We start from the raw sequence: 15,000 nt of genomic DNA on the forward strand, positions 1-15,000 counted from the left end.
CACCATTACACTGACAACTACACCTTTAAGTTGGGCTGGTACCATTACACTGAAAACTACACCTTTAAGTTGACCATTAATTGTCACACAAATGATTAGGGAAGGAGCTTGTTCATTTTTATTGATTTATTTTTATGAACCACGGCCCAGGATGGACCTCTGAGCCCCAGGATGGACCTCTGAGCCCCAGGATGCCCAGGATGGACCTCTGAGCCCCAGGATGGACCTCTGAGCCACGGCCCAGGCCAGATTGTGAAGGTTTCTAGTGGTAGAATAATGTTATACTCACAGATGGACCGGGAGGTCCGTTGGGTCCTTCGATCAGCATGCCCTTTGGATTAAACACAAGCACATTCTGTCATGTTAACACTTCTGTACTTCTGAGGCAAAAGACGGGTGCACGGTTCTATGAACTGAGGCAAAAATTACCCCAGGTCCATGAGCCCAAAGTGAAAGCCACCAACGTTAAATCTATCAGCTCGCATATCTCATAAGTCATCGGGAAACACAAACCTGGCAACCGCGACTAGCGCCGCAGCCAAGAACGGCCGTAAATAAGACTCGTTTTGACTAGAAACGGAATCTGGGATTAGAATCTGAGATAATTATTATAAGCATCTGGTCAAGGTAAACAGACAAGGAGTCAATGGGCGTGGCCATTTTGATTGTCTTATACTTAAATGTTAATTTAAGTTAAAAATGGGGCGTTAAGGTATCTGATTGGTTCACGTAGAGTCGCGGTTCTGTCTCAGCGGGACTCTCCCTCCATCGGGGACCAAAATCATCATTTCGAGGGGATCGGAAAAAGTTTTTCGCGAAGGGTTTTCGGAAGGTTCGGGAAAGGGTTTCGGGAGGTTTGGGAAGGGGTTTCGGGAAGGGTTTTCGGAAGGTTCGGGAAAGGGTTTGGAAAGGGTTTTCGGAAGGTTTGGGAAGGGGTTTCGGGAGGTTTGGGAAGGGGTTTCGGGAAGGGTTTTCGGAAGGTTCGGGAAGGGGTTTGGAAAGGGTTTTCGGAAGGTTTGGGAAGGGGTTTCGGGAGGTTTGGGAAGGGGTTTCGGGAAGGGTTTTCGGAAGGTTCAGGAAGGGGTTTGGAAAGGGTTTTCGGAAGGTTCGGGAAGGGGTTTCGGGAAGGGGTTTTGGGGGGTTCGGGAAGGGGTTTTTGGGGGGTTCGGGAAGGGGTTTCGGGGGGTCTTACAGGTTCGATCACCGCCGGTTCTCCCTTCTCTCCCTTCTCGCCGTAAGCGCCTCCTGCTCCTGCAACCTGAGGGGTAGAAAGAAAGAAAACAACCACAGCGCTTAGGATGATTCAGTCGACTGAAACCGTGATGAAAGAATGTCCGTCCACTACGTTGTCCACTGACCAAAACTATGACTAATTATACTGACCGATTTCCCAAACAAATAAAAACTAGACTAAGGGAAAGACTAGTGGAGAAGAGACCCAGTGGAACTATACCTGTAAAAGACAAGGCAATCCATGCTTGGTTTGTGTTCTCTGAAAAAAAAGAAGATCTACAGGCTCACAACGCTTCGCAGCCCGGCACGTCGTGCGCTTGTAGATCGTGCTATTTTCAGCACGCAAACCAAGTGAAGAGCCTGTCATTACGACACCATCAAGGCCCGCCAGAATAATACTTTTTTTATTCTACAAAATCAACTGCCGACTGTCGACTTTAAAAACTTTTCAGGTGAATAAAACTAAATTACGTTTAATTCAAAAGACTGTCTATGACTAAACACTAAAACTAAAATTTGCTGTCAACATTAACAGTGGATAGCAGAATAACCATGATGAGCAACAATGAATGAGAACTATAGAGAGAAAAACAGAATATGCACTGCATAAAGATAAATGCAACCGTTTGAACAACCACGGCCGAAATATCAATCAATATCATATTCTTTACTACTATTACTACTACTACTACTACTACTACTCGGGGAAGAGAGTGAATGAAGGGAGGCTAGAGTTGAACTACTGTGAAGGTAAACGGTTTGCTAAAACAGGCAGAGATGTTAGCGGAGAAGAAGCGATGGAGCGACGGTCCAGTTGGTTTTGAGCTTGGATGGGAGCAGTAATGTCATTACAGTCCTTCCCACCCCGGTGTCTCAGAGACAGACAGCGACACCTCTTGACATGCAAAACACGCACAGAACATTACAGTCCTTCCCACCACGGTGTCTCAGAGACAGACAGTGACACCTCTTGACATGCAAAACACTCACAGAACATCATCAGCGTACAGACGTCACAGAGAAACGACGGATCACCAAACACACAACCGGAACAGATGGCTGAACATGTGACACGTATTTGCGCGTGCGTGCGTGCATGTGTGCGTGTGTGTGTGTGCTCCAAACAGTGACCTTATGTGTATGTAATTAAATCTAATCTTAAATAAATAAAAGGACTGAAACTGATGTCCACGTGTTGATAACACTTAAAGCGTGAATATATAATAACATGTCGTCGCTGTCGTCCAGAAACCTTGGATCTCCATATTTCATCTTTTTGTGTTTGAAATGAATGTGTTGAGAATGAGAATAGATGATCTACAAGCTCACAAAAAACAGTAAATAGATGATCTACAAGCTCACAAAACACAGTAAGTGGTTTTTTTTAAGATTAAGTATCTACTGTAAGTGCAGGTGAGTAGGTAAAAAAAGTAGTAACAAGAACTTGAGAATAAATTAAACCAAAAAAGAAAAGGTTTTGGACATACAAGGTTTCCACGCGACAGCGACGACGCGTGCGTGCGTGCATGTGTGTGTGAGTGTGTGTGTGTGTGTACGCGTGTGTGTGTGTGTGTTTGTCTATGTATGTGTGTGTGCGTGCATGTACACACAAGGCAGACAGCTGGCTCTGTGGTATGGGGTTAATTACCGTGTCCCGCGGCTTATTGGGAGAGAGAGAGAGAGAGAGAGAGAGAGAGAGAGAGAGAGAGAGAGAGAGAGATATGTCACTGACAGACTGGAGAGGTTCAGGAAGAGGGTGTGTGCGTGTGACGTGCGTGTGTGTGTGTGTGTGTGTGTGTGTGTGTGTGTGTGTGTGTGTGTGTGTGTGTGTGCGCGTGTGTGTGTGTGTGCGTGTGTGTGTGTGTGTGCGTGTGTCTGTGTGTGTGTGTGTGTGTGTGTGTGTGTGTGTGTGTGTGTGTGTGTGTGTGTGTGTGTGTGTGCGTGTGTCTGTGTGTGTGTGTGTGTCTGTGTGTGTGTGTGTGTGTGTGTGTGTGTGTGCGTGTGTGTTCAATCATGTTTTCATGCTGTTCTTACATCATATTCAGGGGAAGGGGGGGAGGGGGGGAGTATGATGTAATATCGGCGAAAGCGCTGCGTGTGCGAATATATGGTCATTTACAAATAGTAATGCATCACCAAACACCTGCCAAAGGACACAACGACAGACAGACAGACAGACAGACAGACAGACAGACAACCCCGTCATGCCACCAACGAGCCATGCGAGGGACGTGATTGGTCCCCTGGGTCCACCATGAGGAGACGAGTGTGGACGCAGACTGAGGGAATGGATTCCTTAACCAAGAAATGTCTTCACCAACGTTGGTTTGTAAAGGTGTCTAGTAAAGTAAAATTACATTATATTAAAGTGTCAAATCACAACAAGCTCTGTCTGTGTTTGCAAACCGACAGAAAACCCACCCAGAGTAACACATCTCACACAGATTTAAATTCAGTATCCCTCTAAGGAGAATCTGTGTTTGTTTGCAATAAGTGTCAGAGCTGAAATCGACATGTAAATATGAAAAAAATGCCAAACATGTAGCTATAGGTGTAATGTTAGAGACCACAGAAGTGAACTTTTCAAGCCTGTTTTCTCAACTCGCTGTTTCTCTGCAAGACATTACTCTATAAGCCATATCTCCAAAACTGGTGGGTCAAACTGAACAAACAATATGTCAATTTGAAGCTATGATTCCCTGCTTTCATATGACATGAAAAATTCAAATGAATCCAATGGCAGCTATAGTCCCTCAGTCAAATTTAGTCACAGTTTTCCTAGACACCTTTACAAACACTCATTGTTGAAGACACGTATCGGTAAGGAATGTATTCCCAGATTCCTTTGTGTAATAAATTATCCCCTAGACTATACAGAAACACACTACGATGGTGAGGTCATGCACACACACAAACACCCCCCTCCCGGGTGGTCAGACGGACGGACAGACAGACGGACGAACGTCGAGGGGGGTCCCCCCCGTCTCCCTCCCAAGGGAGGGGGGGTGGTGGTGAGGTAGGTGAGGTACTCACGGCGCTCTCCAAGATGTCCGTTTCGGCCCCGGCCTCCTCGCCAGGCCCCTCCCCCACGGAGGAGGGGGCGGGCAGAGCGGCGCCTGTGCCGTACTCGTCATAAAGTCCGTAATCATACACCTTCCTGTCGACCTCGCCCAGGTCGTACTCCTTAAAGTCGTACGCGTCCACGTCCGCGTCCGTGGCGCCCACGGCGGGCTCCTCGGTCTGACCGAGGATGGGCGTGGCGTCAGTGAACTCCTGAGTGACCGCGGCCTGTTGTCGTTTAACCCAAAGCCCCCGTGATGGATGGATGGATGGATGGAGGGAGCAGAGCGTAGCGCGGGGCGGGGCCAGGGTGGGGGGAGAAGTGTCAGGGATTTGTTAGTCAAAGCAAGTTTAGAGGCCAAAAATAAAATAATAATAATCCGTTATCAAAGCTTTGCAAAAAATTAATCTACGGTCTACTACAGTATGGCAAATTAACGGTAACAACTTATTTATATCCCGAAAGAAAATTCTATTCAACCACATGTACCCTAACATCCCTATTCTGGGAGAGGGGGGGGGGGTGGAACGTTCTAGAGGACTAGGAGATTTGATTCAGCAGGAAAAACTAGTGGATATAATACTAGTTCTGCTGGGGCTGTTGCCCCCGCGACCCGACTATGGATAAGCGGTTGAATATGGATGGATGCAAATACTAGTATAGGCCTAGCGTAGAGCCCTGGAGAACTCCAGGCAGCTAAGTATAGTTACGTGGTACGAATACCTAATTGTGAATTATGAATTATCTATGTATGGCTCACCTCGGTGGCTTAGCCTTTTTAAACCACGTTTTTATCACAAAGTCCTGGGTTCAAATCTGACAAATCTGATGTTTTTTTTTTTAAGAAAATAACGATGTATTGATGTATTGTCATGATCCGGTCACGTGACCGGAAATCGTGGGGACCATCACGTCATTTTTTCAAATGGTCTGAATCGGATCGGGAGCAAATAAAACGGGATGGAAAACATCTGATCAAAACAATCAATATTGTATCCATATCATGATATTATTAGACCAGATATTGTGATTTTGGATATTGTATTTTTTGTGATATGGCATAAACGTGTTCTATTAAAAATACAAATATCGGATCGGGAAAAAAATCGACAGATACTACGAATCAAATGATCGGGAACACATTTTTTTGTTAAATAAAACGTGACGGGTACAGTACACCCCTCTCTGAGATCCTGTACATTCTGAGGGGGTTCAGTAAGTTATGGGAATAAATAAAGAGTTACCGTTATATGATTGTATAAGGATATCATTATCGACTCTGACAATCAAATGCTAGTCAATCATACACGTCTGAGACAGACTCGGGGGCCCTATTCTGCGTGTCTTAAGTACCAGGTGGTCTTATGACTTATAACTTAAGACCTGGAGGCGTGGCCTGTGTTGTTTAGCCACTCAAAACAGCAAAACAGCACTGGCCACGCCTCCAGGTCATAAAAGGAGAAGTCCATGCTAGAAGGCTTTCTTACCTTTATTTGTAGTTGTTACGTCCCCACCAAAGGTGTTATCCTTGTGCAAAAGTGCATTATTGGCTATTTCCCATAATATAAAATGGGGGTTGGGTTTTTGTGCTAATTCGCTTATTTCCATCGAAATAAGTAGTAAAGTGTGCCGCTTGGGATACTATTTACATTATGATTTTTGAGCGATGGAAATAAGCAAATTAGCACAACACCCCATAGCCCCATTCAATTCAATGCAATTCAATTAAATGAAATTAATTGAGGGCTTATGGTAGGGGAAATACGCTTTTGCACAAAATAACACCTGGACCTCTTTGGTGGGGACGTAACAACTACAGATAAAGGCAAGAAAGCCTTCTAGCATGGAATTCTCCTATATAAGACCTGGCACTTAAGACACACAAAATAGGGCCCTTGATGTCATCCCAGTCTTTCTACATCATGCAATCACACGCCAGGTGTGTTGATGTGTGGTCCAATTAAAGGACAACTTTGAGGCTGTGTTTCGACCAAGGTTCATTTTTTAGGTTGTTATTTGAGAAAGTCAAGGATCAGTGTTAAAAAATAAATAAAATGCTGCTTTCCTTCGTTTTACGATAATATCGTAAGGAAAGCAGCATTTAGCGTTGTAAAAAAGAAATACACATTTAGCGACTTGTCCCCCCATCCCCCCCCCCTGTCAAAAATAGCTAATATTATTAGCTATTTTTGACAGGGGGGGGGGGGTGGGGGGACAAGTCGCTAAATGTGTATTTATTTTTTACAACAACCAGGAAATTACATCTGGTCAAAATCGACGTAAAATCTTGCAAAAAAATACATATTTAGCCACTTGTTCAAATGCCCATCGCTAAAACTAAAGAAAGCAGCAAAAATTTAAAAGATTTTAAAAAAAGAACATTGACCTTTTACTTTCTCTAATAACAACCTAAAACATGAACCTTGGTTGAAAAACTAAAAAAAAAGTTGTCCTTTAAAGCCCATGATTTATCACTTATAGCTCATATGCCGGTGCATGTCGCGAATTAAACCAGGGGGAAAAAAGGCAGATCTACAAGCACGTAGATCTGCTATTTCCACCTGGAGCAAACGACCAACCACCAACGCATGACCATAAGTCAGGGCATTTAAAAGAAAGACTGGGATAGATGAAGCATGTCTGAAATGACAGAAGCGTTTTTTCTTTTCGTGAATGGCAAAATGAATCAGCAAAATAACCGTGCAGAGTTATACGTTTATAAAGAACATCAAAGAGCAGGCGTGTGGTTGTTGTGTGCAGAAATACAACATGGTGGAACTTTCACCAGCCAATTATGATGACTTTACCATGAGATTTAAAGACCCCAATGTATCCTAACACACACACACACACAGGCACAGCACCACAACCAAAGTCTTACAGAAAATAACATTTCATATCATTTTTGAAGAATGATTGTTTTGTATATTTAGCTCTGGTGTGCACGGCAAAATGGATGCAATTATACAGACAATATGCATGTGATGCCCGGGTAATAATCGCATCCAATTTGTGCGAGACACACCGCTACGGCGGATGCATTTTCATAGCTGGCTGTGAGTCAGGAGATTTCTGTTCCAGTAGATCAGAGTTCATCTTAAGAGGCAATTAGTAAGAACTGGTGATCAGAAAGCAGGCAAACAACTGTGGTTCAACGTCACACCAATGAATTCACTTCAATTCCATCGAGGCAACTGCTACTGCTCAGTCTCAATGCAATTTACTGGGAGGACGTTCCTGAATCCTGGGTAAGGCTGCAAGTCTCGTCAACTAAATCCAGCTTCTATGGCTTCTAACAAAACAAGTATCGATCCTTTTGGAGTACCTTTTATACAGTAATTGGAAAGACATCAAACATTTACTTGCTTCATACAAAAAGAGTAAAGACTTGGGTTGATTGTCGGTTGATTGTAAAAAACATATATTTCCAAATCATAATACGGGGCGCTGGGAAAAAAGCTGCAGCCTTAGCCAAGATTGAACTAAATCGCAGAGAGCTACGCATTTCCTGCAGGGCAGTTCCGCCATGTCACTTTCTGAGAAATCTGATACATATATACTGTATATTTCTTTTTAAATAACATGGCGTACACTGCAACAGCAGAGACAAATGCATCGTATAGCTTGTAGATCTGCCACCAACGAAGCCGTGCTAATTAAGGTATAGGCTTGGGTTTGTTTTTTGGAAAAAACACAACAATTGCTTTCCCAATTGTTGTGTCTTTGTCATTTCATACCAGGTACTTCCTCGTGGTCATGTCTGTCTTCCAACCGAAAAAAAAACCATCTCTAACTTTTTTTTTTTAAAGTAGGCCCAAAAGTGAAGATATAAAACATAAACGTTTACTGTACCTCGTTGGGTCCTGTCACGGAATCGACGGGAGACTGAGTTTGAGCACCGTAGTCGGAGTCTGTATAGGAGTCTGTATAGTACTCTCCTTCTACATTGTTTAGCTGAGTTGTGTCGAGGAAAAAAACAACAACAAGACACAAACAAACAAACAAACAGGGGAAAGGAAAGTGTTAATTAACACAAGAAGCTCAAAACAGAAGGTTAATTTGCTCGGCCCGGAAATCGTCTCGCGGCTTAAAAAAAAGACTCCACTACAGTTGAAGGAGAAGAAGAAGAAGGAGGGGTTCGTTCAGCTACTGAAGATCTGGTTCCACCATCATCAGATTTTCCCCCCAAACCGTTATTAGGGGATTCTATAAGGAAAGTGTGGGGGGGGGGGGGAAGATCATGATGGGATCTCGTTCGTTGTTTTTTTCGACATCGGTCGTCGAACGGATGATTTGATTACCCTAAAGCCGCCGCCGGCGGCCCTGTGTCGCGCGGGTGCCGTGGCCTGGTAACCAGCCGGGCGCCCTTTCTTCTTAGCGGCAAACTTTTTTTTGGCCGGTGATTTTTTGGCTGCTGCCGCCGCCAAGAACTTAGCGGGCTTGTTGGGCTTAGATTTACTGACGGCGGGAGACTTTCGGCTCCTCTTCGGTTTCCTAGCCGAGGCAGCGCTACGTTTCTTTCTCTGTGGGCGGGGCAACACAAAGAACACACCAAAGACAAAAAACACGGAACATTTATGGAGGGGAGAAAAAGATATACGGAGAGAGGAACTTATTTAAAAAACTCTTTCTCTGCCGAGGATGAGGTTCAAGGTTAGGTCTGTCAGCCCAGATGCTGATCCGGTGAACGGGAAGTAATCATCGGCCATTTCCGAGTTATTATTCTTTAGTCCGAAAATGCTTATAGTAAACCGCAAAGTCGCGGGGATTTTTTTATTGAGCTCCTAAAACATGGACGTTCCGTATAATCACTTCACGCTGAGCCGCTAAAAGATCGTGCTTTCAGTTAGATAGAGTGGACGGAGCGATACGATTCAATGACGTCACAACGTGGAAGAAAATCGTCGGGTCGAGAACCGGTAAAGTATAAGACTGGCGATTAACAATAACCTATTACGTCGTCCGATGTCGATCTTGGCGACCGAACTGTGATTTCTTATAAATGTCGTCCAATGTCGTTTTAGGCAGAGAAAGAGTTTTAAGCCGATGTGAGAAAAACAAAGATGGAGAGAGAGAGAATGTTGCAACATTGTGTGTCAACCAGGGTCAGACCAACACAAACACTAAACATGAAACAAGACAGTGTGGTGTAGGCCCGGGGTTGTGTTTCAGGATGTCTTCAGATCGGTCTACGTATGATAAGGACGGACGGTTAGCACCGTTAGACGGCTTTGCCACAGTTTTCTAAACGCTGTGCAATCCGATAATACTACCAATAATAATAATAGTAAATGCAATAGTCCTTGTTGAGACATGCTGGAGCGCAACCAACCGGACGGACACTCAAAGCAGAAGGTTTAATTTAATTTAAGTGAAAGAGAGAGAGAGAGAGAGAGAGAGAGAGAGAGAGAGAGAGAGAGAGAGAGAGAGGTTGGGATAACATGGACGACGACAAACGAGACACAGAGACACACAGAGACGACCGCAGGACAGACAGACAGACGCCACTCAAGATGACGGGACAAGAGGACGGGACATCACTTCACGGGACACACATTTCTGTCTTTCTTTCTTTCTTTCTTTCCTTCCTTTTCTTTTCTTTGCGTTCCTTGAGATTCCCCCCGGCCAATAGTTTTACCTGCGGTTCGGAATAGTCTCCGGTGGGAGCGGCGGTGTCAGCGACTCCCTCTGCGTCAGAGTAATCATAGAACTGACGGTAATCTAAGTCATCCAGCGAGTACTGGAGAGGTCAAGGGGTCGACAGAGAGAGAGAGAGAGAGAGAGAGAGAGAAGAGGGGGAGAGGAGCTGTTAGCGTTAGCATCGTTATTAATTAATGGAATTAGAAGGTATACATGAACATAATGCCGAGCATTACTGTATTTATTATATTTAAAGGTATATTCAGTGATTTCACTCAAAAAACCTTAGGTTTCGTTTTTGGCTATAGGTGGCATAGGTTTCATCCAATCAGGATAGAGAGCCAAAAACGAAACCTAAGGTTTTTTGACCCCTGCAGGGGTTAACTGGGGACAGGGAGGAACTCCTTATATGGTCAGCACACTCTATAGTAGAGAGGATTATCACAACAAAACAAAAATATAAGTGATAAGTGAACTCACTGAATATACCTTTAATTAATGGAATTAGAAGGTACATGAACATAATGCCGAGCATTAATGTATTTATATTTAATTAATGTAATTAGAAGGTATACAACATGAACATAATGCTGAGCATTAATGTATTTATATTTAATTAATGTAATTAGAAGTTATACAACATGAACATAATGCTGAGCATTACTGTATTTATATTTAATTAATGTAATTAGAAGGTATACATGAACATAATGCTGAGCATTACTGTATTTATATTTAATTAATGTAATTAGAAGGTATACAACATGAACACAATGCTGAGCATTAATGTATTTATATTTAATTAATGGAATTAGAAGGTATACAACATGAACATAATGCTGAGCATTAATGTATTTATATTTAATTAATGTAATTAGAAGGTATACATGAACACAATGCTGAGCATTAATGTATTTATATATAATTAATGTAATTAGAAGGTATACATGAACATAATGCTGAGCATTAATGTATTTATATTTAATTAATGGAATTAGAAGTTATACATGAACATAATGCCGAGCATTAATGTATTTATATTTAATTAATGTAATTAGAAGTTATACATGGACATAATGCTGAGCAAGGTTATGGAGCTCATTGATAAGCAAAATGACCTCAACAAATAAGTAGTAAAAACATAGATCTATGAAAGAAAAACAGATTATTCCAACATGGCACGACTCATTCTATAGACCAGCGGCTCTCAAAGTGCAGTTATAGATCTGATATTTTTTTACAAGTTGAAGAAAATTATCGTGGAACAATTTGAACGATTGCTAAACATTTTTGAATAGTTAAAATAGCCAGTCTACAAAAGCTCACAACATGTCAATGTAAATTGGCTAGTTGAACTATTCAAAAAAAAAAGGCAAAGAAGTTTAGGGATAAGGGGTTTAAAGCGGTGACGGAAATGGAGCCCTATAAGGGTCCATTTGGTTCCATGTGTACACTCTCAGAGTTCTGAGGGTCCTTAACCCATTCTGAACGGGAACCCCTTTTGGTGTTAGCATCACGTTATGCTTTAGCTATTGAAAAATAAGTAACTACTCAGGCTCACGGACACAGGTACACACACAGGTATGTACACGGACAAAGCTGGATGTAGAAGTGGTTGCACCACTTAAAAATACCAGATCTACAAGCTCATAGCGCGCCACCGAGTGGCGCGCTACGAGCTTGTAGGTCTGCTGTTTTAGAAAAATCGAAGAACGACTGAATTTTTTTAGAATCTGATCTCAGGTCAGAATGGGTTCATCAGACCAGTAGTGTGTGTCCAGTGGAAACCTCGTATGAATCTGATCTCAGGTCAGAATGGGTTAATAGTAATACAGTTCGAGCACCTATACTGTACTGTACAGTTAAATGGAACAAAGCCTTAATTAGCATCGTCGGTAACACCTGTGAAGGAAGAATGGGGAAGGGTCCCCCATAAGATGAGGGTCGGTCATTTTTGGGGGACACTTTGGGGGGCACGTAAACCTTCTGAGAACCACTGACTATATAGACAACATGTAAACAGGTGGGGGTGTTTAATCCATTCTGGGCTGGAACCTCTTCTTGGTGTTATAAGCATTATGTTATACTTTAAGCCAGGTTTTGAAAAATAGCAGATCTACAAGCTCATAGGCTTACGAGCTTGTAGATCCGCAATTTTCTTTGGGGAAAAAAATCATGAAAATGTGGCACAAATTTGGAATAATATATTCTTTCAGAGCGAACGTTTTAAACTAAAAATCTTTGCTTCTGGGGCGACTGGAACAACATATTTTGAGATGGGGGTCGGTGGTCAAATACATATCATTTCTGGGGGTTCCGGCTGACATGAAATAGTTTGAACACCACTGACATAGAAACGCAGGTTTTTTCAGAAAACAGATTTTCTTTAAAGAATCCTCCTCAGGTCAAAATGGGTTAAGAGCTCGTAAAAGTCAAGGTGAACATCGGGAAACGTTCTAGAAGGACGCGGCGGTGCGCGAGCGAGCGCCAGCTGCGTCGAGGAGGGAGGAGGAGGATAATGTCATGTCGTCATGGAACTTTCTAAACCCCCCCCCACCTCCCCCCCCCCTCCCCCCCACCCAAAGCACTGAGAGGATTAGACCCTTCAGGATCTCAAAGGCAGCCACATTAAAAGGGAGGGTGATTTACTCAAAGTGTATACCTTGTTACAGTTTATACCTTCCCTGGAGGATGATATAGAGTATTACGTTTCAAACAGGAACGGTAAAAACCTGTGGCTGGATGGGGTATAGCTTATCAAAAGCAGATCTACTGCAACAAACATAAAACTTTAACCCATTTAGGCCTGACGTCTAAATCTAAGACAGTTTTCTGAAAAAGCCCATGTTTCTATTATGTCAGTGGTGCTCAAACTATACTATGTCAAGGACCCCCAATGGCCCGCCGACCCCCATCTGAAAATATGTTAATTGTTCCAGGGACCCCCACAGAAGCAAGGATTTGCGTTAAAAACGTTCGCTGTGAAAGAATATATATATTCAAAGATCTGGGCCACATTTTCACGATTCTTTTTCAAAAATAGCAGACCTATACAAGCTCGTATGATCTGTAGATCTGCTATTTTTTTCAATAGCTAAAGTATAACATAGTGCTTAAAACACCAAAAGGGGTTCCCGCCCAGAATGCGCTAAGTTTAAAGCGACTCTAAAAAAGGGGGGGGGGCTGTGAGGGGGAAGAACGCACGAGCGTGCGCTCGCTCGCTCGTTAATGTTTATTGCTCCGTCGTGCTGCAACTCGAAAGGCCTGAAAGTGCTTAATTGTTGAAAAACAACGGGATCGTCGTCATGTCACTTACTGTAAGTGTTTCCAGTTGTCCATGAGGCGTCAAATTAATTTAAGGACGTATAATTATATCTCTCAATAAAGATGCCCTTGAGCACTACACTGGCTGACTATGAATCAATGTTCAGAAAATCTTTGTGGTTGAACATTGTGTTTGTGGTTCGTTAGTTTGTCTTTGATGTCAAATCCATTGTGCTTTCATATTAATAACGTATGTCTCATATTTACATACGGCGGTGGTTCAGTGGCCGGATGGTAACCGCAAGGTTGCCTGTTCAAACCCTGTGGGCGACACACGCGTTACCCCCTGATCCACTGCTGCTAGTTATAGTTAGTCAGTTATAGTTAGTTGAAATGAGTAAATATTGATTAAATCCGAGGGATATATTATGCAACCATTATGGCCTCGAATGCTGGACTTTTATATTTCTCAGCATCACAGGCCAAAAATAATGAGGTGAATTAATGAATAGGCGTTTTCTGTTGCAAGCTGAAATTATGTTAAAAGGAAGATGGGGAGGGGGGGGGGGGATTGGGGTGTTGGGGGGAGAGACATGGAAGAGGTGGTCCCTACTCTTTCAATATGGAGGACTAGAGGCGACCGGGCATTTGCGATCCAGCCGGGCAACGTCACTCTGGAGATCAGGCTGGCCGAGTCTGTGTGCCATTTTAAATCGCTCCTAAAGACTCATTTTTACAGAGCTGCATTTAAGGCCTATTCATAGTCTGGATTTTCGGTGGTGAGGTGACCACCGCTCCGGTGGTGAGGTGACCACCACCGCTCCGGTGGTGAGGTGACCACCACCGCTCCGGTGGTGAGGTGACCACCACCGCTCCGGTGGTGAGGTGACCACCACCGCTCCGGTGGTGAGCTGACCACCGCTCCGGTGGTGAGGTGACCACCGCTCCGGTGGTGAGGTGACCACCTCTCCGGTGGTGAGGTGACCACCTGAAAATATTAGACTATGAATAACGCTTCAGGGTGCCTTGAGGGTGTTCTAAAAATGGACCCTTCCACATGTCCGTAACTCAGAGAGCAGTACAAACTGCACTCCCACAGTTACGGGAGTGTACTGTAGAACCACTGAACTGTTGAACTATGATTTTTTTACAGAGTTGTACAGTACAGTACATGAATGAATGGTTATAATAATCATGACATAATATTGAACACTCCGGAGAGTAGTTTGAGGCGCGTGCCGTGCACGTTGCACGTTGCCGTGCACGGTGCAGTGCGGTGAAGAGTCATCTGCTCTCGTTCTTGGAAACACAATAATAATAAAACCCTTGGCTTGGTTTAGCCTCGCGGCTAAACTGTAACCGATCTGCAGAACGCATTAGCCTGGAGAACAGGCCAGAAATACAGAACTCTCTCTCTCTCTCTCTCTCTCTCCAGAAAACACTGGACAAGGAGAGAGAGACGCGACGGAATGCCAGGAATTCTCCCTGCATTCGATCCAACAAGTTACTCAGCTAAAATACAACGGCTGAAAAAAAAGGGAAAAAAGAAAGTAAAGTAGCCGACTGTAGCAGAGTTATTTATAATCAGTGTGGTTAGAGCTTAGAGGGGTTTATATAAATATATATAAATGTGAATCATGTTTATTATATTATTACCCATAGACGCAAAGCCTTGTTTATACGCGGCTGCGGATGCTTATAGTGCTGCAGTGCTCAGTAAAGGGCAGATCTGCAAGCTCACCACGCGTCACGAGCTTGCAGATCTGCCGTTTACCGAGCACGACAGCAGCACGCAACTGAAG

General features: G+C 43.5%; 1 protein-coding gene across 6 annotated transcripts in view; it reads right to left on the minus strand.

Moving 5' to 3' along the window:
- col11a1a (collagen, type XI, alpha 1a) overlaps positions 1-15,000 on the minus strand; it is a 160,294-nt gene that overhangs the window by 99,883 nt on the left and 45,411 nt on the right. For 4 of the 6 annotated variants that reach the window (XR_013966181.1, XR_013966182.1, XM_080794327.1 and 1 more), the window contains exons 6-10: positions 9,933-10,034; positions 8,147-8,248; positions 4,267-4,521; positions 1,193-1,258; positions 290-331 (exon numbers count right to left, since the gene is read on the minus strand). Coding sequence is in view for 4 of the 6 variants with exons in the window: in XM_080794327.1 (XP_080650453.1) it covers positions 290-331; positions 1,193-1,258; positions 4,267-4,521; positions 8,147-8,248; positions 9,933-10,034 (567 nt within the window). In the remaining 2 variants the exon portion in view is untranslated. Of the gene's footprint in view, positions 1-289; positions 332-1,192; positions 1,259-4,266; positions 4,522-8,146; positions 8,249-8,595; positions 8,818-9,932; positions 10,035-15,000 lie in introns of all 6 variants that reach the window. The other 2 variants (XM_080794328.1, XM_080794329.1) reach the window with 2 other exon arrangements.

This window comes from Protomyctophum bolini, assembly GCF_963924005.1.
Source record: "Protomyctophum bolini genome assembly, chromosome: 21".
Lineage (NCBI taxonomy): Eukaryota > Metazoa > Chordata > Actinopteri > Myctophiformes > Myctophidae > Protomyctophum > Protomyctophum bolini.